Source organism: Branchiostoma belcheri, unplaced genomic scaffold (assembly GCF_001625305.1).
Source record: "Branchiostoma belcheri isolate BF01 breed outbred unplaced genomic scaffold, Haploidv18h27 scaffold97, whole genome shotgun sequence".
Classification (NCBI taxonomy): domain Eukaryota; kingdom Metazoa; phylum Chordata; class Leptocardii; order Amphioxiformes; family Branchiostomatidae; genus Branchiostoma; species Branchiostoma belcheri.
In genome coordinates, this window is record NW_017804653.1 from 913,419 (window position 1) to 941,335 (window position 27,917).

The following is a 27,917-nucleotide window of genomic DNA, read 5'->3' on the forward strand; positions in this document are numbered from 1 at the left end:
TCCAATAGAGTACTAGTATCAATACATGATATAATGGGCGCCAATTTACCGTTAAGTGTCGTTGGCATTCCTGAATTTACCGCTAGTTTAAGCGTGGTTGGCCTTCCTGAATTTACCGTTAAGCGTAACCGTCCCTACACCCCAATTCATATATTCTCAAATCCTATCGCTGCCATCATTGAATTGCGAAATCTCGTATTTTGCCTTTTCGCCTGGAAAAATAGACCATTTGAAGGACATATTGCAGTGATTTGGACACGAAAAGTTTTTGCAATGCGAACCACGTCGGGCTTGCGCAGTGCATGCTGGGTAAAGCCTTGCGTCGCACGAAAAGCGCGTGACGTCGATGGTAAATATTATGCTCCTGCGGTAGTGCGACACTTGAACATGTAGGACAGTTTCTCCCCCAAATCCTTGCGTTTTCACCACTGTCATCTCCAGATCTGCGGGTCAGCTAGACCCCTAGGGTGTATAGAAGCCTCCAGGATGGGTGTGGGGTCGGAACGATCCTTAAGGGAGAATTTGCGGAGCCTCTCTCGGGGCGACGTCGAGGGAGGCCCGGGGAAGGAGAGGCAGCAGGCGCGGCGGCAGGTCGACGCTTGGACCCTGAAAGTTGACAACCTCGGGAAGATCCTCTGCGCTCTCGGCGTGGTGACGTTCTTTCCCGGGACCATCATGGCGGTTCTTGGGTACTACGTCGAGGGAGTGTGGAACGGCAACATGTTTCTCATGATCCTGGGGCCGGCCTTGCTTCTGATCGGGTTTTTCCTGTTCTTTCTCGGGCTCCACATGTGGTGCGCCGACTGTTTCGAGCCCGACGACGCACTGCCGACGCCGATACGCGCAGAAGACACGGAAGAAGACATCGCCGTAGCCCAGGTGAAACCCGGAGTTCTCACCAACAATAACCTACGCACTGGACCACCCAATACATGGTCAGTTTGTATCATATTGCTTCATCTGGTGTACAGTATGTTGACCTCATAGCATTTCCAACATTTGTTTTGGTATGCAAGTTATGCGTCAACTATTACTACAAAAAAACCTTGACCTTAATCGTTTTTCTTAAGAATCACTGCAAGTTGTGTGGGATTAAACGCGTTAAAAACGTAACAGGTGTAACAATCGTATGGAAGAAAAACAAGGATGGTGTTTTCCCTATACTGGGTAATGGCCCCTTCAACAGAGCACCCTGTGTATCAGTATACGTTTGGATGAATGCCAATGGAGACTGCCACAATATTGTAACAAACAGCTTTCGCCACACATAAGCACATGTAACGTTTTGTCTTGCACGTACATGCATGTGTCAAGTGTGAGGAGAATTTTAACAAGAGACTGTGAAGTACTATCTTTTTTGAAAATCTGACACACTAGTGCCTGTGCATTAAATAGTGTGTACAATGTGAGGGTTGTTTCCAGTCTATGCTCTAGATCTGTTGGCTTAGACGAATATGATACAAACGTAACAACAGATATCTCCAAGCAGATCTTTTGGTGGCTGCAAAGTGTTGGGTACATGTATCATATTGGCCAGGCTGTATCCATTTGCCACCTGGTTGGCTGGCGTAAAAATAAGATACCAGAAGAAAAAAAGAAATCCTGATAAAAAAGCCTAAAAACACGCTACAAATGAGCCGAAGCCTCAGCTTGGAGAGTAAACAACAGATGTAGATGTTACGGCTGCATACCCATTTTTGTTGACATTAAGAAAACTATTACAGCTATGATTGAGTGCATACTAGTAATTGTGCAAATGTCACTGTTCTGGTTCAATAGTAAACTCCAAGCATATCTTTTTGCAAGACAGTATCAAATTGGAAGACAGCATCATTGCTATTGGCATCCAATACCTCCTGAAGATACCAGTATAATACAAAACCCCGAAAACCCGATAAAAAAACGTCTAAAACTTGTAAAAAATAAGCCAAAGCCTAAACCTCTGGTAGGACACAAGGTCAGAAGTTGTCTAGACATTTAAGAGTTGCAGGTTGACTGATCTTCTTGTCTGAGTAGCTAACCACATAATTGACCTTTCTTTGTGGTTAGAAATTATAGAATTATCTTTTCTTGCACTTGGGTGCTTCAACACAGCATAGTTGGATTTAGAGTACAAAATGTGTACAACTTCTTGTTGAATACCTGCACCTCACAAGCCTATACAGAGCCAACAATGGTAGGATTGTGATATGAACACTTGGCCACAATCAAACAGGAATTTAAAGTGCTGTAGGGCAACATAGCTGGGGAAAACTTAGCATTGTATCGTTACGAAAAAGGTCACCAATAATGACTGTAAACTTGAAAGCCAGGGGGCTCTTTTGGCTACCTTCAGGGGCCGTGTCTTTCTTGTAATAGTTTGATAAGTCTGCTACATTCTAAAATTCTTACCATGCATTTCCTAGGGAATTTTATGCAGACTTCTGTACCATGACTATGGAGTGAAATGGCTTCTTGAACAAGAAAGCTCTTATTACATGGCTCTGGACACCCCACCCCCCTCAGAAATGTTGTAGGTTTGGCAAACTAAGGAGTGCCCTAATTGTATCTTGCAGACAATAATGGTGCTATACACCTCTCCACCCTCCGCACAGCAAGTGTGCATGTACATTTACATGGAACAATGCAGGAAACTCTAGAAATGCTGTAGGTTTGGCAAACTAAGGATTGGTGTGATTGTATTTTGCGGACAATGATGCAAGACACCTCTCCACCCTCCCCACATGGAACAATACAGAAAACTCTAGAAGTGGGTAAAATGGTTCAATGCCTCAAACCAAACAAAATTTACCTCAATGTATATTCTAGAATGTAGTACTAGTAGATGTACTTGGTATATAGGCATACTGTTCTTATACTATATAAGTATTACATCTACTTGCAATTAGCCTTTGGGCATGTATTTGCTATAACATACTATCTTGTTTTGCAGGTTCTCGCGTGGCGGCTCTAAGGAAGACACAGAGCCCATCGTGATTAACCAGTATGGCTACATGTCCAACAACAACGAGCTGACATCTACACCAGCACAGGGTCAGGGGGTCTGAACATGATGCTCACAACCACCCAGACTGTGTTCGTAGTTAAGCCTCTACCAGGCTTCAGAAGAAACTGGAAAGAGTAGAAATTGGACAAATACTAGTACACAGGTAACATGCCAAGGGAGTTTGTTCACTTAGGACAGCGACAAACTGTACTCTTTAGCAGACCAACTCCCCTGGCATATCATCTATTACTACTTGCCCAGTTTCTAGTTTTTTCAGCTGCTTCCCAAAGCCTGGTAGAGGCTATAAGTAGTTACAAGTGACACAGTCTTGGTAGCAAGCAAGAAGAGAGACTACAAAGGATGGTACCCTGGCTAGTATACTGTGGTGTGAACTGTAGCTAAGTGGCTTTGTCTCTACTGGTGGTAGTGGTGTAAAAAAGTGTGACGTTCATTGTCACTTTCATGCTCAACCAGGGTTAGTTCAGAGATGCATGGTGTATATATTTGTGCTTTCATTGCTCATTGTTTCTAAAAGTATACTGTAGCAAATACAGCATCCTGTAGCAAATACAGCAGTACATTGTAGCAAAAACACTGAAGCAAATTTCTGTAGCGAATACAGTACACTGTAGCAAATACAGTACACTGTGCAGCTGACATTGCCTATAGTGGGGGGAACATTAGTGATACATGTAATTAGCTATTCAAGAATATATAATAGAGTTGTATGCAAAAACATAACCTCTGGACCATCTGTCGAGAATTTTGAGTTGTATTTGGTATATTCTAGAATCTTAGAATATTCTTCAAGCATAGGACAGAAGCATTTTTCAAAGGTAACAGTTCCTATCTACATTTGCCTGCAAATATTCTCACTATTGCAGCTTATATTATAGGCATAAGTAGTGGTGATGCTCTCTAACAAATCTTTTGACTGTTTGTATCATTTACATATTATTTAAAAATGTATCTATGTTGTTTATGTTCATGATTGCAAGGTATTTTAACTACAATATGTACTTGCACATAATACTGTATATTGTAGATAAGAGTGATGTGTGCTGTTCTAGTAAAATAGATAAAAATCATATGCAGAAGTGTCATAAGTGTAATTGGTATCCGGACAATGAAACAGCCTTTTTATGCAGCTGTAAAGTAAGTAGGGAATTATAACTTCTCCCTCAAGTGAAGCATGGTTATTAGATAGATATGTAGTTACTGGGTTATGTGTTTATACTACTATAGTGATAAGAAATCAGGACAAGAGTCAGTATGCTGTAAATAGGAATAATAGAGATGAAATAAGCGTAGTTTAGATAATCATGGAATCATCATAAGTAGGTAATGTACGGTCTAATATTTTTCAGCTTTGGTGCTGGTGTTGCTGTTATAAATTCATGTACATTTGTACATGCATTGATGTATATTAACTTCAAGTTAAACAGATGTAGGGATAGAGATAATAGTGATGTAGTGATAGTATAGCATGTGGCTTTGTTCGCTACATATCAGCTGAAATAAATATATTGCATAGCGTTGGCATTTGTATGTGTAATTGTCATTTTTGCGTGATTACCGGTAAATACATACAAGAGTTGTAGTTTTAAAGAGTTCTGACTGTGAAAATCTTAAACATGAAACTGTCATTCATATTGCACATTTTACAGTAATTCTAATTCTTAGTATTCATTTCTATCTATAGTGTCACCCACACAAATCAAACATGTCTAAAATGTTATTTTTACTCAGACTATTTTCCCCTCAATACCATCGAAAATTGTACCAGATTGAATAATGCCCTGTTACACAGTAACAAGTGACCAGGAATGTCATTTGGGCATTAATGGAAGAAATATTAGTCAAACTTTATGGGAAACTTGCTGCTATAGTGATGATTTCAAGTTGGTAACAATAATCTTTTAAAAGACTAATACTTTCTTCTCCATCACCCTGTATATCCTGGTTGAGTTTGGGACTTCATTTCCCGATCAAAGGGAAAAGAAGGGTTTCATTGTGTTTCAAGTTTGCAGTTGAAGCAATTCTGTAGTACAGTAGTATTACATGTATGCTGGAACACATGCCAATATTCGCGGCGTCACAAATTTGTGGTGGAGAGGTTGCCGCGAAACCTGAAAATGAAATCACTGTGAACATATCAAGATTCAAAGAATGTCTAAGTTTTGTCCTGCCTAAACCTGTAACCCTGTAGAAAAATGGTAGCCAAATGGCTATTTTAGTGTGCATGTGTTAGGACTTACACGTACATCATGTAACCCCTGTCAACTTTATAAACCTGCATTTCTCCTCTGGTCTCTCAGTCACTGACGAAAGCTAGTGGATACTAGCTGAAATGTCTGACCATTTCCAAAATCATATCCAGTTGCTGGAGTAGCTGCTTTTTGGCATATCTTATTACCTGGATGTCTAACCTTCATCGACGCATGTAACCCCTATGTTGTTATACACTGTCTGGCTTTAGCCTCCTCCCTCAATGAAAAGCTTTGACTACTGGTATTTCTTGAAGTAACAAAGGCTTGAAACAAACAAACAAACAAACTAAAGGCTATACAGGTTTGAGTCGGACGTGTAAGTCGAGTGGGAACTCTTCGGTTTTGTCCAGCGCCTGTCTGAACAGCTGAGCGTGTTGCCAGGCGTTGTCCCCCCGTCCGCCTCGGAGTTCAGCCGTCAGGGTGAAACTCATCACGCCCTCCAGATCTTTGGTCGTTGTGCCTGCTGCATCTAAAGAAAAGTAGGGAATGAACTTCAGCATATCTATCTATCCATTCATTTCTTGTTTGTTTTCATGGCTCATCTGCAGAACATAAAAAAATACAAATCTTACTACTTACTTCATACTAATGAATGGACTAAAAACATTGTCACAATAGCATGTACATGAAATGCCGAAATGAGAAGTTCTGCTGCAAAACTATAGAAAGCTGCTAGAAGGCTTGGAATCAAACTTGTCCTTTGTTTTGATGACACTTACCTACGTACTAAATATAATCAAGATCCATATCAACAACTTCTTATACTGTTCACATACAAACAAACAGCACCTAAAACATAACTTGTTGGTGAAGGTAATAACTTTCTACATGTATCATACATGTACTTCCATCCATTTAATAGATTGCAAAATAGGACCAACTAACCTCCGTTCAAGAGAACACACTTGTCCCCAGAGCAGAGCCGCCAGGAAACAGAGCCGTTCTCAAATGTCTGACACCGTGTGACGACCTTTATCTCTTGTACACACAGCCCTGAATCACTCAGGTCAAACTTCCAACTCACAGAACCTGTAGTAGCGCCCTCTGTCCTGGCAAGATAGCACTGCAGCAAGACAAAATGTGTACAATCAGTTTGAGTTAATACAGTACATTGATGCAGTGTTCTAGCCAGTGTCCATCTTTCTGTTATTTGATAGAATTTTGCTCCTCATGGTGGACAAAAATTTTGCCAAAGCTGTCATCTTTGAGTGATTGTCCGGTAGTGATATGGAAAGAGAAGTCATTTATAGTACACTGCTGTAAGCTGAGTATACCAGCAGACTTTGGCTCTAAAACTGCAGGAAATAGTGTTTTACAGGGTTAAGATTTCATACCCCAGACCTCCCTAGGATTGCCATGCTTTGGCGCTTGACATGATGTTGTGTCAAACAAAATTGACACAAAAGATTCCAGGAAAAAAATTCAGGCTGGCTAGAACAATGCATTGAGCTACTGAGGCCTACAAAATGTAGTTGCAGGTGACTGTGACTGACCATGTTCCAGTCATGTTCCTCCTTCCTGAAGACACCCTGTACCGTGTGAGCCCAGCTCTGCCAGCCCTGCTGCATGTCTGCACTGTTGTACAGCCTGGTGTACTTGTCGTTAGCTGTGCAGTAAACCAGATGGAGCAGTCGCCCTTTCTTCTCCTGGTCACTCAGTCTGAACACGTATGGCTCAGCCTGGATATCAATAAATGAATGAAGAAATGGATAAATAAAAGCTTAATTAACAAGTCTTGTGCTTCATGTGCCCAGCCCATGTGGGATTATAACTTATTTTAAGAATACTAAAATATAAGGTACATAGATCAAGAAGCAATGGTACAGATTTACATATCGATAATCAACTAAATCTGAGCAAAAAAATGACTGAATGAATGAATATATCTTGTGCTTAACGCCAAAGGACAAAGTTACTAATTAACATAATTAACAAATTAAGATAGTCAACCAGACCTGTACAGACAGTCTCACAGATAAAAAAGTTCCACAACCAGCACATATCTGTTTGTCACCTTTTTCAGGTTGATGGAAGAGTAACCAAATTTTTGAGGTGAGCTGTCTTTGCTGTGTTAATCTAAAGTATCAAACTTCATGATAGAATTTACCTTTGTTTTGTCCTTCTGAGTTCCCAGTTCCCCCCTAGCCAGCCTCCAGGCCACTGATCCGGTGGTTCTCCCTCCCATCTCCTTCTCCCCTGGTTTCCGTGGTGATATAAACTCCACCAGCTCCACCAGGAACCTCCTCACCAGCTCATCTCTCCTCTCCTGGGGCAGGCCTGCCTGGCGCTGGGGAAAAATGACGACAAGGAAATATTTTACACAAGAATTTGTCACACAAGCAATTGTAATAATGTTTACTGAAGGAAAACATATTGTTTTTACTCAGTTTCTTCCTCCTCCTCTTCTGTTCCAAACACTGACCTCTGACCTGGCCAATGACATGATTTGTTGACGTCTGTCACCATGGTGACTGGTGTTGGGTTATGTAATGTGGCAATTTCATGGTCTGCTCTACACCTGTCACCATATACTCTTACTCTTAGTGATCTCCAAGCAGATCTTTTGGTGGGGGTAAGACAGTATCAAATTGGCCAGTCTGTATCCATTTCCCCACCCAAGGTACAGACTGGCCAATTTGATACTGTCTTACCCCCACCAAAAGATCTGCTTGGAGATTAACTCTTAGTACATGTATGTAAATGTGTTTGAGTAAAAATTAACAGGGCAGACCATGCATGTCTGAAGGTAAACATTGTGCATTTGCTTTGCAAATGTTACTTCTCTAGTTCTAAAACTAAAATCATGAGGTATACCTCCATGAAGTAGGTACATGTACATTCATCTTCAACTGCCTCAGAAGAAGAAGTCAAACCCAACAAAAATAAGTAGCGCCACGTATGCTGTAGGATAACATTAGGCATGGTCTCTTATATCATTGTATTTTCTTTATCATACATGTTGTTTGTGATTGCAATTAGTCCTTGGGCATGTAGTTGGAATGAACTTTAATCAAGCAACTAGATGGGTTTTGAAAACTGTCAGATGTTTCAAGTCACATCCACTACTTTTTGTCACATGTGGATGCTACTTGACATGTCTGACAGTTTTCAAAACCTATCCAGTTGCTTGGGTAAAAATTCCTTGTGTATCTCATTACCTGGATGCCTAACCTTCATCAACGTATCAAGGGAAAACTTTGTAATTATAAACTTAAGGAAAGCAATTCAACATTCAACAACAACCTTCTGGCCTAACAAGATCTTAAACAAGGACAGGATGAAGAAGAAAAGTTTACCTTTTCGTTCATCCTGTTGACAGTTTCCCTGAGCCAGCTTTCTCTACACTCCTTCCTCCTGGCACAGACCTCTTGGTGACGACAGGAATACCTCCAAGTCACGTCACGGATCTGAAGAAAAATCAAACCACTACTTAAGTATTTTGTCTCACATACTGTAGGTACAACCGGTGCAATAGCCTGGTAGGCAGAATGCCTGTCTTGAATTCAGGAGTTATGGGTTCAAACCCCAATTGTTTGTTGTTTGATGTTATGGGTTTAGGCATACTATTTCAGGTAGTCAAAGATGAAATTTAATGTAATACCGGGGATAACTCTTTATACTTTTTGTTGATTCATTTTCATGAAATTGCTAAGTCTCTGAATCAAGTTTCAATGTATTTGTGAGTTACACAGTACTCTGGGTAAATTTTGTTTTATCTGTTGTCGCTAAGCCCAACACCACTAAGTTTCACATGTTGTCATCACCAGAATGTTGTAAAGACATACCTCCTGATTAGAAAAGGCGACAACGTAACTCAACTTCTTGCTCCAGCCTGCTTCGTACATGAGCGGTTTGTCGCTAACGTTCTCACACGGATCGGCATGAAGCCAGCGTTGTTGTGAATTTGAGAAGCACTCCGTCCAAACGTGGTCTGATCAAAGACAAACAAAATAAAGATGTTGTGAATGAAATGAAGGAACAAACGAACCTCGTCTTTTGAGTAGGCTATGATGTAGGTGAGTTTTTTCTTCCAGCCGGCTTCGTAAACGAGAGGTTTGTCGTAGTACTGTTCTCCATCCAGGTGTAGCCAGCGCTGTTGTGAGTTGGAGTAACACTCTGTCCAGCAGTGGTCTGAAACAGGCAGGATTTTTGGGATACGTACAACTTCATCAATATGACGACAGTATGCAAGTGGTGGCAGGCTGTACCCAGTTTCCCCTTCTCTTGCATAACACGTACACATGGTGTGTTGTGCCTAAGGGCGGTTATACCGGCTATACCAATACGGATACAGATACACATGCAATCACAAAAGGAACCAATCTATAGTTTAAGTTACAGAAACGTTGAGTAGGAACTGTTTTAAAGAATAGTGTGTCTTGTAGCCTCAGAAATCTTAATGTACAGAGATCTACACAATCTAAATGCTTTGCTAACTTTACGTGAAACACCACTGTGGTAACAAACTTTATGCAATACATGTAAGGCACAACCTGTCTTTCCCTGGCATTATATGTTTGAAATTGTAAGAAACAGTAAACCTACCAGTCCAGTCAACCACATGTCTGGCCTCATACCCCAGGGCACGGCACAGTAGTGTGAAACAGTTGGCCCACTCCCCACACCGACCACGCCGGGTCTCCAGCAGTTTGCCTGGGTGGTTATACCTGCAGAGCAGCACAATTATGCAGAGTTGGTCCAAGTTAAAGGTATGAGGTTGAAGGCATCCAATGCAATTTTAGGGACCCAAAAATTGATTGAAAAAAATTGAGTGTGCCATTACTATGTATTGTGTTAAATGTTGGGATTAAAAAAATATGTTTGCTGTAGCAAAGCTGCAATGTAGGTGCTAGTGGCTACTGAAAAGCATCATGCTTTAGCTTGATTAAGGATGACAAAAGAAGAAAAAAATCACAGTACAATGCTGAACTACTAGTATATTTTAACACAAAGCTACACAAGGATCAAATTTTCAATGACCAGTTCCCTTCATCAGGATACTAGTAATTAATGACCAATCATTTTTAAACATAAATCCTTGCCTATATGGTTATTTCTTATCCATTCTACTGTGATTTCTACCAACACATTATGAACCTCCATGAAGAAAAGAATCACCTAGGAAAGCGTGTTGTTGTCCCACAGGCTGTGCAGTGATACAGCTCCACCCTCCCAGCCTGCCACCTCTCCTCGGAGGGGGTGGGGGCGGCCATTCCAGCAGCCATCGTCTTCCCCCCGCAACGCTCGCACGGCGCCTTGTCCACCCACTTAAAGAAATCCTTCTTGAACCATCGGCGCAGCTCGGGAAGGATGAGGTCTTCCAGGGTGAGAGGGGGCGGGCTGTTCTCTAGCAGAAGGGAAACATATTGTATCAACAGTTGGCTCAGATAACCCTTAAGTTTTGGGCATTTTTGTGTTACAGTGCCTAACTGTATACATGTATGAATCTGTATTTGACACCTATAAGTATGACACTTAGATACTACAGGTATTATTATTTCCTGATCACTGTATTTTCGACAATACTACAAATGCAGTATTTTAAAAAAGAATATAGTGTGCATGTGCATGCAAATGTCTATGTTCATTGAATGATAATATCATTATTTAATACAAGCAGAAAATATTGTATTTTGCTGGCATAGGCACTTGCTTTATCCTTGCGGAGGTACATGGGAAACAAAAATACAAATGTGTAGTACCGGTACATCAATAAATTCAATGGATAATGATTTAGTTCATTTCATAAGAAGCACATAATCAATTACATACCCATACAAAAATGTTGATGAACAGTTTACTTAAGTTAATAACATTTTGTGTTTCATCGCTAAGAAGAACCTGCAGTAGATTTTGTTTTGTTTTTTTTGCTCTCTCAATATTTTGCTTACCAGTTTTGGTCTCTTCTTTCTCCAGCTCTTCTAGAACCTTGAGTTTCTCCAGGGCCTTCTCTCTGAGCTGTTCTTCAGGGATGAGGCTGCGAGCCTGGGCTTGTAGCACGGGATCTTCATAAAGTAGAACATGCTGAAAACTGGACTCCAGACGGGCATAGAACTGTCTCTCAGAGGCCTGGGGTAGAAGGAAAGTAAAACGGCTTAAAGTTGAAATCGTCAAAGGGACTACTCCTAGTTCTACGCAAAACAATAGAAGCCTCTAATTTTTGTTTGGAACAGGTATCCTTAAGAAGTGTGAACACCACAGTACATGACTGACATGAGTTTTTACAAAATGAATTACCAGTAAGTTGCTGCTTGGCTGTACTGCTTGACTTTGTGAGGTGCTCTGTACAGGTGTGGAAGCCATTGAAGTGACAAGACTAGGTGCAGGCTCTCTTGCGGCTCCCTCAGGTTGAGACGTGGCTTGAGTAGACGCACCAGCCGCCTGAGTGTTCTGTGGTGCCAGACTAAGTTGCTTCAGCCTTTCTACTGTGATCTGGTCTCGGATTTTTATCACGTTGTCCAGAGGTGTATCTGGAAGAAGAACTAACCTTTCTTCTTTCTGAAAGAACATAACAAAGAAAAGAGTTTCTGTAATAGTCTCCATGTACCCTGACTACATTACGCTTCTAGCAGCCTAATGTCAAGCCCAATCGGCTCCTGACAGCGAGAGATTGTGTAACAAAGGTTTCAAGTTACCAGTTACAATTATGGACATTGTGTTATGTATATATATAAATATGACTTACTTCACTGAGCAGACCTGTTTCTCACTGCACTGACTGCTTCCACAAACTTGTCTCTAACAAACTGGCGAACTACAAAAAACTAAACTGGTGATCTTGGGTCTGCTTGTAGGACAGATGTCTGCCTATGCTGAGTCATGTACACGTGACTAGTTTCTTATCACTTTCATCCAAATAAGGGCTGGTAGCCTGGCAACATGTTACAGAACTTCCGGTGGAGTGCTGTTGCTCTGGGTTTTTGTAATCTCCAAGCAGATCTTTTGGTGGGGGTAAGACAGTATCAAATTGGCCAGTCTGTATCCATTTCCCCACCCATGATCTGCCGGCACTCGAACAGGGAGGAGCACTTCTTTTCAAAAATGGTGTTGCTGCCCCTCCTTGTGTCCCTATTAACAACTATCAAAAATTTGTTGTGCTAAGATTTTTACAAGCGGTTTATGGCTTGAATCTGGGACAAATGCAGTCACCCGCGCACATCTCAGTGGGAGTTCTCGCCTAACCCTGTCCAGATAATACTGTATGCTGGTACTAAAATATGCTGGCTGAAACATAGAAATGTCAATAACTGGGCTCATTGTGGTTCAAAACCGCAGATATTACAAAACATATGTTGGACCTTCTTTCCTTTAGTTACACTGAACAAAATAACAGTTGGTGAGGGGACCCATAGAGAGTAATGCTCAACCACCTGGCCCACTAGGAGGGCAAGAGCCTTACCAAGAACCTTGCCTGGTGGTCAGGGCAATAAACTACTTGGCAAGAATATTTTGATCAGGCAACAACTAGGTGTTAATAGCCTTTGACGTTTCGACTGGAGGCAGATCTTGGGTGGGGAAATGGATACAGACTGGCCAATTTGATACTGTCTTACCCCCACCAAAAGATCTGCTTGGAGATTAGGGTTTTTGATCACAATGATCTGTTACATTTGGCAGAACCACATGTACAGACTCAACATGTTTCCATAGATGAAGTCTACTTCCTCAATTTCTTTGTGTGACAGGCTTATTCTAAACTTAAGTTGTAAACAGGAAATATGCTGCTCCAGATGTCTTATTGAGGCATGACTGCAGTGTGATAGATGCTGGTTAGCTTGATCATGATGACCTATTCAACTTCCTAAGCAAAGCTAGGTACTCATTTCCACCTGAGTGAAGTGAGAAAAGTTGTGTAAAGAAAGTTTATTGCAAATACATGCCCGAAGGCTAATTGCAGTTACAAACAACATAAGAAAGAAAATACAATGGTATGTGAGACTATATCTACGTCCGTAACATTATACTATATTCTACAACATACATGGTACTATTGGTGAGATGGTGACATGGCCGGATTCGAACCCAGGACCTCTTGGTTCTGACCTGAACACTCCATCATTACACCACACGACCCTACTAAGCCTGACTGAGGCTTGTTCAAATACACAGTAAACACATACCTGAGTAAACCCCATGGCTTTCAGGCAGTCCAGAGCACCCGGAACTGGGACTAGTCTTGACCGAACCACCTGGTTCTCTAGCCGGATGGTGCGGAACTTTGGCTCCTTAGGATTTCTGGAGAACAAAACAAAACAAAAGATCATGAACTAGTTGCTTTGGCAATGAGAAAATGCACTGCTTCAATGAATATTTCTGATCACCAGGAATAATATTTTGCTGTAAGTTTGTAGTATTATACTAGTACAGTGCTCACCAACTATTTGCATCACTGACATTGGCATAAACCTGGTATCTGCATAAAATTCTGAAAACCCAAACCATTTCCCATTCACTACATTATAAATTGCATGGCATAATTGCATGAGCTGTTATGACTTTCACCTGATATTGGACTAAAATATTTCCAAGTCAATGGCACACTGACCCAGAAGTACGTGAAAGAAATACATGTAATTTGTTGCGCATCAGCAAAACTGCATGAAGTCCATTGTTATTCATTCATTATCACCCCTGCACCCTCCATTGTCATACACTTTCTCTGTTGTCACTTCTTTCTGGACAGGTGAGAACCCCCAATCACTCAATGATGATTGTGTGAAGAAGTCCTTTGTTCCTTTTTGGTGTCCTTGATTGGGCTGTTGTTTTAGGTTTGGTAAGCTTTTGTCCAACACAGGGGTAGACAGTATGAAGGTGGAATGTGTCTGATCTTCTATCTCCATGTTAGCCCTGTTCATTATGAGTTTCTGAATGCGACTTGAAGATTAGAATATGGTACATGTATGTAGTTGTGGGTGGAAGTGAGTATATAAATACCAATAACATCATGTTTGTGGCTGTCGGTCGTGTGAACTCTCCTAAGGTTATTGGACTAAACCTGTTATAGGAATAAAATTCCCTGACAAATCGTCCATGCAAATAACAGGAGAGCACTGTACTATAAACTTACATTATGTAGCAAAATATTATCGTTTGGTTCAGATACTAAGATATACCAATGGATAATGAATTTTTCTGCACCCTTTTCTTCCTCAAACGTAAAATCTTTCCTCAGAATATCTTCATGTGATATTCTTGCAGCGATTTTGAGCTAAATGGAGGGTATTTGTGGCGATTTTGTGGAATGAAATAAAGTCAATCTTTCCTTTGAATATTAGTTGTGCATAGCCATAGGCCTAGGTTCAGCTATAAATTCACCAATGGATAATCAATTTTTCTTTGCCCTTTTCCTCATCAAATGTACAATTTTTTCCTCAGAATATCTTCACAGGATATTTTTGCAGCGATTTTGAGCTAAATGGAGAGTTTTTGTGGTGATTTTGTGGAATGGTGGAACGAAATAAAGTCCCTTCTTTGAGTTCTGGTTGCGTGTAGGTTCAGCTATCAATTTACCAATGGATAAATTATAATTAATTTTTCTCTACCCTTCCTCAAACTTGTTCAAACGTAAAATTTTTCCTCAGAATATCTTCACATGATGTCATTGCAGTAAAATTGACCCAAATGGATGGTATTTGTGGCGATTTTGTGGAATTCTATGGTGGAACAAAAAATTATTTCCTGTTAGGTTCAGATATCAACCGTCCGGCGATAAATATTTTCCGCGCCCGCTTCCGGCTAAAACGTAAAATTTTTCCTCAGAATATCTTCACACGATATTGTTACAGAAGTTTTGACCCAAATGGAGGGTATTTGTTACGATTTTGTGGAATGGTGGAACGAAATAAAGTCCCTTCCGAGAGTAAAGGGTTGAGCAAGTGGGGAGGGGGGCATACATAGCCACATAGTAACTGAGAGAATTTTTCACAAAAATTACATAACTTGGCTGTTAAACGTAAACAACGTGATAGAGAGAGATCGATAGTGTATCTACCGTATAATGTTTTCGGCATATCGCAGCAGTATCTCCGAGCAGTCGAGAAAAACCGACGACGGATTCGTCAGGAGCAGACGAATTGCAGACGGCTCGGTCGCCATTTTGGTGATGAAGCAACACGGTTCAGAAGAGACCCTGCAGTTTGGAGACAAACCGCCAGAGGCCACTGCTACACGGTCCATTGGCGGATAGTGTCAATACGTTTCACCGACGTCAGGGCGCTTCGCAGTCAAGAGAGCGCCTATTTCCAACTCTAACCAGAGACATTGTACATTGTACCTGTATAATGTCCTTGCTCTAACCCTGATCATAACTTCAATTCTAACCATAGCGATAACCAAAACAACGGCTAAAAACATGGGACGGCATAACATAACAGGAAATGTTGCTGTGAGTGACTTAATTTAGTATTTTGTACAAAGATTCATCACAAAGGCCAGTGTGCAACTGCTCTACTACAGTTACGTCATAGTTACGTCTGGCACAGGTAAATGTGACCCTGCAGTTTGGAGACAAATCGCCAGAGGCCACTGCTACACGGTCCATTGGCCAGGTTTCGTGCTGACGTTTCGCCGACGTCAGGACGTTTTGCAGTCAAGGGAACGACTATTTCATACCCTAACACTAATTAATTCTAACAATAGCGATAACCATAACAACTAAATTTCAGCTAAAAATATGGGACGGCAAACCATAACAGGAAACCGCAATTTCGGCGGCGTTTTCGGGAATGTTGCTACGAAGTGTATGGCTGAGTCAGCTGATACAGGCTATTACTTCATTTTAGATGATCTCACGGCCAAGCCTGTACAAGGCTATCAGTCCCCTTTGAGTCCCTTATGGTCAGTTAACATTCTATTCTTCTGAATTGCCTGTTCCTGGTGCTGACCTTGGTGCTGATCAAGAGGCCTGGAGCAGAGAAACCCTACAGAGGAGTGTGATAAATCGCTAGAGGTCGCTGGTGCATGGTCTAGTATTGTTGACCTCCAGTGCATGTGATTTTAATATGCAAATCGTATTTTCTACCACTGTACTGTTGTAATTCGCCTTGCAATTCGTCTGCGCGATTATATACGTTTTCATTCCGGTTTATGGTTTTCCCTTATGCTTGTCTGCTCTCTTTATAACTCGGTGCACGGAAGGTTGGTGGTCTTCAAATCCCGCTAAATACTCCAGAACACGACCGATATTATGCCGTACTGACATTAATTACAACCGGGCCGCCATGTTTGTTTACATGTTACTCTAGTCTCTTTTAGCATAAAAAAGGAGTTTCAAAGGAGTCTCAGATAGGGGATGATTGCGTACTGCACTTCTTCGTACTTCTGTTGTAGGACGATCAAGATCTCGTATATTGTCCAAAAGAAAATTAAAGTTGTAAGAATCAGAACAATATAAACTTACGAGCAAGAACAGGGGTGTGCAAGGGGTGATTGTTAGCGAAATATTCTACTATACCGGGATTCGGTAAATCTTTATATTAGCCCCTGGTGTCGAAACCTGGGAACGAGTCACTAACACATGTGGTTGCGTGATTGCGTCATGCCCCCCTCCCCCATAATAAGCTTTTACAGCGCGAAATTTGGAACTTTAACGTCCAAGTGTGGACAGCGCTCCTCGCCACTGACTAATATATACTTATGGCAACTATTAAATGGCTCACGAAAGACACGAATATCATAAAAGTTGTTCAAAACTACAACGCAAACGCACGCACGTCCACCTGTTCTGGAGTGCATATTTTATTGTCCTGCAATACCGATAAAAATTGATAGGTGCTTGTATGGCGTTTGATCCATGCGGTGCCAACTGGAGGGTGCACTTTTAACACGGATAGTATAGGGGTCGCTTTCAGCAACACCGTAACTGACGCCAGATTTTCGATGCTGGTAGTTCAGTTTGTTTGTTTGCTTGTTGTATTTTAGACCCTTTCCACAACTACCCTATCCTATACAACTGCCTGGTGGGGCCGTAGGAATTTTGTAGCCATCAAGATTTGATAGGAAAACGCTCAGAAAACTGGTGGCTTCGCTTGCTTGCTTGCTTGTTTGTTTGTTTGTTTGTTTTATAACATCTTCCATTATTGAACACTATTACTCGTTGATTTACACAGATATGGTGCCCCAAAAGTGACGCTAACAACCACACAGGACGACCATATTATCAAGAAAGTTGAGGTCAGGTAGCGTTCAGTTTGTCCGCTTTTATTCCTGTTTTTAATTTAGTTGTTCAATTAAAAGTGTCTCCTCCGGTTTACCGTACTCCAGATGGCCGTGTAACCCGAGCCGACGGGCCGCCTTGAAACCACGGCGGCGGATCGCTTTGAAGCTCCTCCTTTTGTTGTTGCGCTGTCACTCACGGGGCGGATGTTTGCCCGGCCTGAAAAACAACCGTAATTTCTCCTCTACGCCGTCCCCTCTCCACCTCCGCCGCGGATATGTGCGCGAAAAGGGCCATCGTTCGCCCCTACCATGGGTAAGAAAACTTCAGGTTCCCTCCCTTGCGTTTCAGGGGTAATTTTTGTCCTATTTTCACGGCGGAGCGATATGTTCTAGCCGGGGCATCTGTGGCGTTGGGTCCACCATGTCGACCGCCTGTGTTTTCATTCATTTTGGCTACAATGTTGCGACTTTTCAGCCGATCGCAGTGACAAGACCCCGTCCATGGCCGCTTTAGCGCTTCGGAGAAACCAAGGAGACTACTTGCAACCCAACTCGAGTTCCCAGGTACGTGTTTCCACCTTCCGATGGCCAGAGATCGGCTTGGAAATATTTTTCTCCGAGGCTCTTGCGTGGCCATGTGGTCGCGTTGTGTTGCAATGTTTGTGGGTGGGAGAAATACCAAAGCCCGCCCACTGTCCCACACTCTTGCACCAACTGCCCATTAACCCCCTGTTCCTCCCTCAAATATACATTTTTACCTCAGAATACCTTCCCACGATGTCCTTGCAGCGATTTTGAGCTAAATGGACGATTTTTGTGCGGCGATTTCGTGGAATGGTGGGACGAAAAGGGGTGTTAGTGCCCTCCCCCGGCCCCTGATTTGCCAAATTTTGGACCGTAAGCCCTCCCCCTCTCACCCCGCTCTCCCTTTCCTATAGCACCGCGAAAATTTAAAACCCGCTTCGGTCTGGGCCGGTCAGCCGCCCCGTGAGCAACACAGAACCTTTCCGGGGTGGGTTTTCACATAAAATTGTCCGATGTGTGACGCAGTGCCTATTTGTGGGTCTGGAATGGAAATATTTCTGTCAGAAAACAGACGAGAATTCGCCATCATTTGTCGGACAACGCCCGGTTATATATCCTCTATTCCACAACACATTTTGGGCATATTAGAGACTATTTTTACGTCCGAGGTATGGGTTACATCGTCTGAAAGTCAGACGATAATGGCCAAACACAAATGAGGCCTAACATACGGCCTAGTTAGGGGGAGAACCGTTACTGGTAGGGTCGGAGGGTAGGCTGGGATCTCCAAGCAGATGTTGCGATGAAAGATTTATTTCATTTGTTCCTCTTTTATTTTGTTGAAATTGCAACGGCAATACAAAGGCCACCCACACCTTCTGACATAATTAGACATTCACATTCATGTATTAAAATAACATCAAAAGCATAAATAACATTAAGCAAACCTCATATTTGTTCACAATAAGACCTGATGATTTATTTTCATACGATCTTTGACGCCATTAAAATACCAGTGATCGCTATGACGTCACAACCAGCGAGTTGTAGACAAAAAGCAGGTGACAGTTACTTTTTAAAGTTAGTTGATTTGCCTACTGATAATTTGCATACACCTCCAAATAATTTGCATGTAACAGTTACATGATGTAAACAAAAACAGCAATAGTTGTAAAGTTCAAGCTTTGTTCCAACGAAAGAAGGAAACTCACCATGAATTTTTGGTCGATCTTGTCAGATATGTGATGCACTCACTGACTCTTCTTGTGTTGGAACAAAGCTTGATCTTTACAACTATGGATTCTACCAACACAGATGAGCTTTCATTTGAAAAACAGCAATGTATAATTTTTTTCAGGATATCCAACCTTCCCCGCTCGCACTTCTGGCCGCCACGTGCAGCAAGATCGGTTCCCCCGCTGAGTTAGCTGCCGCGTCGTCCACGCCCGTGAAATACGCCGCCGGACAAGTCCCTGGCCAGATGATATATCCGCAGATTGTTCTAAACGATCAACAACAACAGCAGCAGCAGCAACAACAACAACAAGTTGTACTTCAACAGCAGCCAGCGATTAGTATACAAAACAACGGCTGGATTGTACATGTGACAAACGCAGGGACGAAGACAATCATGACGTCCAACACGATGAGCTCGGGAGATGTGACGACGACTACCACGTCTGTTCCTGCCACCAAAGGACAGGGAATCGTGCTAGGTTCTGCTATAATGCAGGGTGGTGTGCCTACGCAGTACGCCACTCTCGCTCTACCGATACAGAACCAAGGGTTGGTCCCAACTGCCGCCACAACACAAGGTCCGATCGCGTACAGCGTAATCCCCGCTGTTCAAACTGTCGACGGCCAAGCGGGGACCCAAATGTACACCCCGATATCGGAGAGTAACATTATCGCTGCCGCGGGAAGTATAGCACAGATCCGACCGGTCTTAGCGAGTCCCACAACTACGACTGCGTCCTCGGCGGCACAAGGGGTCACGGTACAGGTCCCAGTGGTTTCACCCGCTGCCATGGCAACGGCCAATCAGGTAGTGGCTTCCCAAGCGAAGGGGTCAACTTCTGGGAGTGAAACTGTCAACACTGTGCAGACACAGACCACCCCATTGACTGTACAATCGTTGCAAGGTTTGCAAAATTTACAGAATATACAGGTAAGAACTTTTATTTGTCATGATATACTCCTTATTTAATACCATACTACCTAGCCTAGAGAATGAATTTTTTTGCTTTACACATTGTACATGAATGTACAATCTTAGTAGGTTATTGTGTCATTGTACCTTTCTTTTTCTTGCAAAAGTTTTACTTTGCGTGAACTACTTTTGAAAATTCCGTAGTTTCATGTTGTATATTAGTTGGTTAGCCTTAACGGCATAGTCTTTCTGAACCTCCCCCCTTACTCTGCCCATCTTAGTACAGTATGTCCTTGCAGACTTCAAATTGGTTAATCAAGAAGTCTGGATGACATTAGCCATTCTCAGACTTGGTTTTCCTGTGTGTGTCTTTGTCTATCTTGTGTCTTATCTGTCTTCATTCTTCAACACTTTAGAAACGACCCTACTTTGTGTTTTTAATAATACATGTGACATTTACGAGTCTTCACCTTGTCATTGGTAGATTCAAGGACTCCAGAACGCGGCAGGCACGATAGTGCAGCCTGTTTTGTTGCGAGCACCAGGTGGAAATGCCAGCAATTGGGGCATGGTCCAGTTACAACAGCTACAACAGGTACTGAGGAGCTGTTGTGTTCTTAGCATTTTTCTTCTGCTGCCAGTGACCACTCTTGTCTGCTTGCTTGCTTGCTTGCCTCATGGCTAGAATTGTTTTCGGCACACAGTTTTGCAACTTGCAGTTACCAGTAGTATAAACAGTAGAAGCACAAGACTAGCGCAGCTCGTCTAAAATGTGATCTTATTCCGTAGCAGTGCCTGAGCTTTTCACATTCTGGCTGCTTTTCTTTTTCACTTATTCTGCTATTCTGCAATATGTCTGCCTTTTTTTCTGTCAGACCAAGGCAGACTTAGAGCCAAAGGCTCAGTTCTGCCTGAGCTGCAAACAACGCTTTCCTGCAGTTATAGTGTTACACATTCTTGGACACCTATCTTGACTAACAATTTTGTCTGTCTCTGAATGCTTTGAACTAGATCCACCCCATTTGGGTGGATGTGATGTTAAAAAGAAGCAATAAGAATAAGTCTAACTTCTCTAAGGATAGATCATACAAAAGAATGTTATTGTTATGAAACAGGATAGCCTGATATCTTTTGATTACATTTTGTAGGCCCATATAAAGCCCAGATTCAATGTTTGGGTTTGTATGTATTTAGTGTCAGCATGTGTTTAGTGTCTGCATGTGTTTAGTGTCTGCATGTGTTTAGTGTCTGCATGTGTTTAGTGTCTGCATGTGTTAAGAGTTGAGTTCAAACTGTATATAATGTTCTCTAGTACATGTTGCACACAGGCCAGTGCATAGCACTTACATCATTTTCACAACCAACAGGTGCAGAACATCCAGACATCACAGGGTACGACAACCTTACCTGCCGGACAAACGCTGATCGCTGCCGTCGCCAACAATGCAGCGATTCCCATCAACACTGGGACGACTGCACAGATCCCACCTATGTCTCCACAGACTATCAACGTGGGGGCCCTCAGTAATGCAGGTATTGTAGGTACGTTAAACACTTAACTTTTGGCCATTTGAAATAAGGAAAGGTCCCTAAAGCAAAGGGCTAGCCTGGGCGCTAGGCTGATGCTAGGAGCAGTATACTGTACAGCCTAGTTCCTCGGCTCAGAAAATTTTACCATAGACACCCCCTCAGATAGAAGCAACAGATGAATTAGACACCCATGCTAACTCTTGGATCAGGGCTTGTAGCTTTCCCCAGCCAAGGCTCCCAGGCTACTTGAGTCAAGGAAAAGTAAGGATCATTTTTATCCCCCAAAATAAGTTGACACAAAATATACCAACTATCACACAGTAGTTTATAAGACAGTACTTTACAAAACAGTTACTTACTTAGAAAATGTGATAAGTTTAGCTATAAATGGTTGGTTAGGCCTCGACATATTGTGAATGTTTTTATCTTTACAAATGCTTTTCTTTAGAATTCAGGATAACAAAGCTCTTATGCTCCCCATGTTGGAAAGATATATGGCAGCTAGTTCCCATCTGTATTCAACTCCAAAGGCAGAGTTGTAGCGTGTCCAACGCCTTTCAGGTTATATTTGTCGACCCCCCACTGTGCAGCCTTCTATAGAACCACGCTACTATTAGTGTTTTGGGTTGGAGCCATACGCTTTAGGACACAGATCGCTGAATCTGTTCATAGGGTCAAAAGAACCAGGAAAGGGTGAGAAGTGGAATAAAAGCCCTCAACGTGAGCTGAAAACCTTATTGTGCTGGGTTTCCGATGGCATAGTTAGTGTGAAGTGAAATTGACAGACTAGTTAGCCGTTCACCCTTCCTCCCCTTGTGACCTTTGGTTAGGCATTTGACCTGTAGGGTCAAAGGTTGAGGTTAAATGACAGACTTTAGTTTTACGTCACACCAGGATCATTTTTCAGTCGAATTAGGAGCAGGAGCATTTACTGCTATATTTGAAGGGGTTATATTTTCGGTTCAAACATTAGGATAATTTGTTAGATAACTCAAAAAGTTATGAAGGAATTTTGATGGTTTATTGGTGTTTGGTTGGCCTAGGCTCGAATAAGAAGTAATGGCATTTTTGGACAGTCTCTTTTGAAATAATCCATGAATGTTTTTTAAAGGAAATGTAGCACTCAGCAGTGAGTTGTGATGATGAAAAAAATTCTGGCTAGAAAACTGTGCTATCTCAAGTGGTCATCAAAACCAGACATAACTAAATAAACAAACCTGACGTGTACATGTATCTTCCAGCTGCCGGTCAGCAGACTAACCAGGAGGCCAGTGAGGCCTTGAAGATGGCTGTCCAGGCACAGAACCTGACCGCACAGAACCTGACCGCACAGAATCTGACCGCTCAGAACCTGACTGCTCAGAACCTGACTGTGAACCCAGCTCAAGTACAAGTACGAACACTTACATTTACTCCTGTATTCAGTATCACTAGAAGAGTTGTAGCAGTAAATATTGCTTGAATAACCTAGTACCTACCTACAGAACCTAGTCCTATGACAGTTGACTGTACAGGTAGAAGGGACATTTATAGAACGATTCATAATAGTTAACATAAGATCACAGGAACATCTGAAGCATTTCTATATATATTTTTGCAAAAGAGATCTGTCTTAAAAGCAGCAGTTATCAGTCTCTTGCCCTGGGGTGGTAGTGGGGGCTGTTTGCAGCTGAGCAAATTTCAGTTCTCAGAAATACCAGCACAATTTTACATGCATATAATCAGGTGGTATTTCTAGCCCTGATTCACATTTTTTTTGTTCTCCAGGTATCTCAGCAGCAGGTGAGCCAGTCTGGCCAGTCCAGTCCGGAGGAGTCTCCCCAGGGTCGGAGGTTACGGCGGGTCGCCTGTAGCTGTCCCAACTGTAGGGAGGGTGACGGAAGGTATGTTAGGCCCACTTTAGACTGGTAATGTTGTAATGATGTAATGTATCATCACTAGACTGTTTGAGCAAAGGGGCACCCTATGCTGTGACTTGGACCCCCTTTGCTGTAATTTAGCCCCCAACACTGTCTTTCAACCTTTTTGGGGAGATCCTTGTGACTCTTTATACATCTTTTAACAAATTAAAATTTGACTTTAGAATAAAGCTATAATGGGGAAAACATAATTTTACAAAATATTGAGGGAAAAATTTTGGAAATAGTGAATTCGAGACCCCTGACTATGGTCATGTCTTTGGGATTCACTGCACAACTTGTGCCTTGGAAAGTTGATCAAACAAGGGTTTTGAAAGTACATGTACGTGATCAAAATCATTTCTTGTCACCACAGAGGGAACGGAGACAGTAAGAAGAAGCAGCACATCTGCCACATCGCGGGGTGCGGTAAGGTGTACGGGAAGACGTCCCACCTGCGGGCTCACCTGCGCTGGCACACGGGCGAGCGACCCTTTGTCTGCAACTGGCTCTTCTGTGGGAAGAGGTTCACCCGGAGTGACGAGCTACAGAGGCACAGGAGAACTCACACAGGTATTCAGTTCCTTCAGTCACTCAATATTGTAAACTAGAGAAGTAACATTTGCAAAGCAAATGCATGATGTTTACCTTCAGACATGGTCTGCCCTGTTAATTTTTACTCAAACATATTAACATACATGTACTACTAGTATATGGTGACAGGAGCAGAGCAGACCATGAAATTGCAACATTATGTAACCCAACATCAGTCACCATGGTGACAGACGTCAACAAATCATGTCATTGGCCAGGTCAGAGGTTAATGTTTGGAGAAGAAGAAGAGGAAGAGGAAATTGAGTAAAAACAATATGTTTTCCTTCTGTAAACATAAATACACAGATAAATGGAGAAGTTATGATTTATAATGGGTTGTGCCGTAAGCCTTACCAATGGCACCAAAATACTATTATTGTGGATCTTGAAAAGTTCACAGTGATTTTGTTTTTGTGAACTCTCAAGCAAGAAGTGAATACACACTGGATGTGCATTTCTAGTCACTACTGTCTACAAAATTGTTTCAAACACTTACTCAAAGCACCGTGAAAACCTTATATACATATTCTATGTAATCATAGAATATTTTATAGCGAGAGAGACAAGTCTAGCTTTGTTTTAATTTTGAAGTTAGTAAAGCTGTATTATTTCCGCGCACTACTGTACTACAAAATTGTTTCAACTGCTTACTCAAAGCAACATAAAAGATGGCAATATTTTAGACAGAGAGAGATAGTTTTATTTTCTTTGCAATGTTAACAAAGCTGTTAACAATTTTCCCAGGGGAGAAGAGATTCACCTGTCCTGACTGCTCCAAGAAGTTCATGCGGAGCGACCACCTCTCCAAACACATCAAGACCCACCAGAACAAGAAGAACCAGCCACAGAATGGCACAGCAACTCCCACCATCAATACAAACAACAACAACAATGGCCAGGGAGGGCCGGGGGAGAACAGTCCGTCAGCAGAAGCCCTGGTCGTGGCAGACACATCCATGGATGCAGGGCAGGAGGAGGAGGATGATGATGATGAGGATGAGATGCATGTAGAAGAGGTACTGTAATTCCTGATTTTTTTCAATGTACTGTTATGTTCACTGTTTTCACTGTCACTTCTGTACCGTGAACTTATCATTACAGTTAACAAATAATCCTGGACTTTCTTTTTCCTGCACCTGCACTTATTTTTCTCAGACCGTGAACTTTTGCTACCGTCAACATAAAGTGAATTACAGTATTTGCTTGACTTACTTACTTAGACTTAGGGGCTCCAGTGTCTTACGACACAGGAGAAAGTCAGAGCGTTGCAGCATGCTCAGTCAGTGGCTAGTATCTCAGTCTTGTTCCAGTTCAGATTTACTGTTTTCAGGTCCCGTTCAATTGTTTTCAGGTTATCTTGGGCCAACTTCTGCATTTGTTTGAACTTTTGGTTTGTGTGTCTGTGTGAATAAAGATATGTGTGTATTCCAGCGTAATATTTTATTACCCTAAAATTCAAAATAAGAGTTTTAAAAATGACTAAATGTATGCAATTGTGGTTGTCTATCTAATTTTGTGGTTTGAATGGTCTTCCCTCTCTCTATTATTATTAAGCAGCACAAACTTAATTATTTTCCTTGCATTTCAGGAGCCCAAAGTGGACAACAGCCTCCCCATTGCAGCCCACCTCAACCTGACCAACATTCAGGTCAGTCAGCAGCTGGCCCAACACGGCGGGGTCAAAACACCCACCCTAACGACCCAGCCACAGGACCCAAAACAACGTGGGTTACAGCAGGTGACCCAGGTTAGAGTGCACCAAGTGTCCCAGGCTGGAGTGGCCCCTGCGCTACAAAGCACCACAGCTCTAGCCCAGGCTAGAGTCCAGCAGTTGATGAGTCAGGTGAGCTTACCCCAGGTTACCCAGGCAGCAGCAGCTCAGATGACCCAGGCTGGGTTAAGCCAACCCATCCAGCCTGGCACGCAGCAGGTGACTCAAGTATCCCAGGCTGGGACAGCACAACAACTCACCCAGGCTGGTGTGGCACACATCCACCAACCCACCCTGGCCCAGGTGGCTCAACTGCAGGGTGCAAACCCACAGGCAAACCAGGGGTTAACCCAGGTCACCCCTGCAATGCTACAACAAGCCGGGTTGCAGCAAGTTGCCCAGGGTGGGTTGCAGCAAGTGGGATTCCAACAGGTCCAGCAGGCTGGGTTACAGCAGGTGGGTCTCCAACAAGTCCAGCAACCCACCCAGGCGGCGACCCAGGCTATGCTTCAACAGGGTGCCGCCGCGGCCACCCAGGGGTTGATCCAGACGTCCCAGGGGTTGGTCCAGGCGTCCCAGGGGCTCCAGATCCAAGGGCAGCAGTTTGCACAGATGGTGCCGCAGACGTTGGGACTGCAGCAGCACGGAATCCCGCAGCAGGTCATTGCTGCACAAGGCGTGCCACAACAAGGCCTCATCCAGGCGACGAACCAGTTCGGCCAGATCATCACGCTTCCGCAGAGCGTTCTACAGAGTCTGTCCCAGCCGCTCATGCAGACCGTACTCCAACAAGCCAACCCCCAGGCCGCCTTCCAACATGGTATCACCCAGGGTTCCATCGCCCAGGTCATCGCCCAATCAGGGCAGGTCGTCTCCCAGCCGGTCAACCTCATGGGGCAACCTCTGACCCAGTTTGTCACCCAGCCAATCCAGAGCCAGGTCACAAACCAGTTCGGCCAGCCAATCGCGGGCCAGCTTACAACGAATTCTCTCGGACAGGTGGTCGGGAATCAGATAGCCGTGCAACAAGCGGCCGCGCAGTCGCAAAGTTCTACAGCTACTGTACAACAGACTGCAGTTTCACAGTCACAGCTTCCACAGCACCTGAATAGAATAACTGCTGGTGTAAAAGGAGAGGCTTCCGAGGCTTCTAAATGAGAGTCTATAGTAATGTAATGCACTTGTGACCAAATGTTGTTGTTAATCAGATTCATTGGATCTTTTATCCCAATGAAACTGTTAAATAAGAAGCACATGTTTTTTTAATGTGCTCATTGCTGCAATCATACAATTTTTTTTCTTTTTAGCTTGACAGATTCTCTTTTGCTTCACCTAATATTTTAGAAAATGATCACGCCCTCCCATATCAAAATGCTAGTAATGTTATGTATATATAGTCAATATATATTCCAAAATAAGGTCGCCCTACCACATAAAAAGTCCATTATTTTGTCATTTTGATAGAAAAGCATATTGATAGAAAGGCATAATCTTCATACTTTATACCAGCATAGTGGAGACTAGTTTCCTTAAGTGATAGAAAAATGTGGGATTTGGTAAGTTAATTGTACATGTACAACAAGGGTGCTAGGTGAAGATTGTCTTTGTGGGCTTGAATAAAGGGTTAATGCACTGCCCCGAGTTGTATATGGTGTCATAACTGCATGAGCAGCTGCCATAACCACCGAATAAACCACCGTGTGAGCGAAGCGAACGAGGTGGTTTATGAGGTGGTTATGGCAGCTGCCCATGCAGTTATGACACCATATACAACGAGGAAAAGGCAGTGCATTAAAATTATTATCATATAGCCTATCCAAACTGTCAATCAACACAATTCCTGTTTGAAATACAACAGCTTTAATATATATACATACATAAAAATACATTCGAATATATTATACGCTTTAAAACAAATATGGATAATTTCATTTAATGCAAATTGTAGTTTAAATGAAGCTAAACAAAAAAGTTTATTGGACAGAAAAATGCTACAAAGGTTTACAGAAAGAGTCGCATGCCCCTATACCCTATAACATAATGGTATCAGCCATAACACGACATGTGCTGTTATTCCGCCATAACACCACATGTGCTG

The 27,917-nt window shown here is 42.5% G+C and overlaps 3 protein-coding genes across 5 annotated transcripts; 2 read left to right on the forward strand and 1 right to left on the reverse strand.

The window, feature by feature from the left end:
* The first annotated feature begins 339 nt into the window (after window positions 1–339).
* Window positions 340–3,109, forward strand: LOC109461888. The gene is made up of 2 exons (XM_019758360.1): window positions 340–935; window positions 2,933–3,109. Exons 1-2 carry the CDS (start codon window positions 487–489, stop codon window positions 3,045–3,047), a joined length of 564 nt encoding a protein of 187 aa, XP_019613919.1. The 5' UTR covers window positions 340–486; the 3' UTR covers window positions 3,048–3,109.
* Window positions 3,110–3,189: 80 nt separating this feature from the next.
* Window positions 3,190–15,474, reverse strand: LOC109461889 (peptide-N(4)-(N-acetyl-beta-glucosaminyl)asparagine amidase-like). The gene is made up of 12 exons (XM_019758361.1): window positions 15,248–15,474; window positions 13,377–13,491; window positions 11,494–11,754; window positions 11,148–11,325; window positions 10,375–10,603; window positions 9,802–9,923; window positions 9,042–9,187; window positions 8,553–8,663; window positions 7,364–7,543; window positions 6,750–6,935; window positions 6,142–6,319; window positions 3,190–5,725 (listed from the first exon to the last, which is right to left on the reverse strand). Exons 1-12 carry the CDS (start codon window positions 15,430–15,432, stop codon window positions 5,550–5,552), a joined length of 2,067 nt encoding a protein of 688 aa, XP_019613920.1. The 5' UTR covers window positions 15,433–15,474; the 3' UTR covers window positions 3,190–5,549.
* Window positions 15,475–17,546: 2,072 nt separating this feature from the next.
* On the forward strand, window positions 17,547–27,434 carry LOC109461887 (transcription factor Sp4-like). 3 transcript variants are annotated; one of them, XM_019758358.1, is made up of 10 exons: window positions 17,549–17,725; window positions 17,888–17,976; window positions 19,295–20,104; window positions 20,571–20,681; window positions 21,454–21,619; window positions 22,858–23,009; window positions 23,384–23,499; window positions 23,891–24,087; window positions 24,853–25,124; window positions 25,697–27,434. In XM_019758358.1, exons 1-10 carry the CDS (start codon window positions 17,722–17,724, stop codon window positions 26,975–26,977), a joined length of 3,198 nt encoding a protein of 1,065 aa, XP_019613917.1. In that variant the 5' UTR covers window positions 17,549–17,721; the 3' UTR covers window positions 26,978–27,434. The 3 variants fall into 3 exon arrangements, with proteins under 3 accessions (XP_019613918.1, XP_019613917.1, XP_019613916.1); XM_019758357.1 differs by having other exon boundaries at window positions 17,550–17,725; window positions 21,454–21,628; XM_019758359.1 differs by lacking the exon at window positions 20,571–20,681 and having other exon boundaries at window positions 17,547–17,725; window positions 21,454–21,628.
* Window positions 27,435–27,917: the final 483 nt, after the last annotated feature.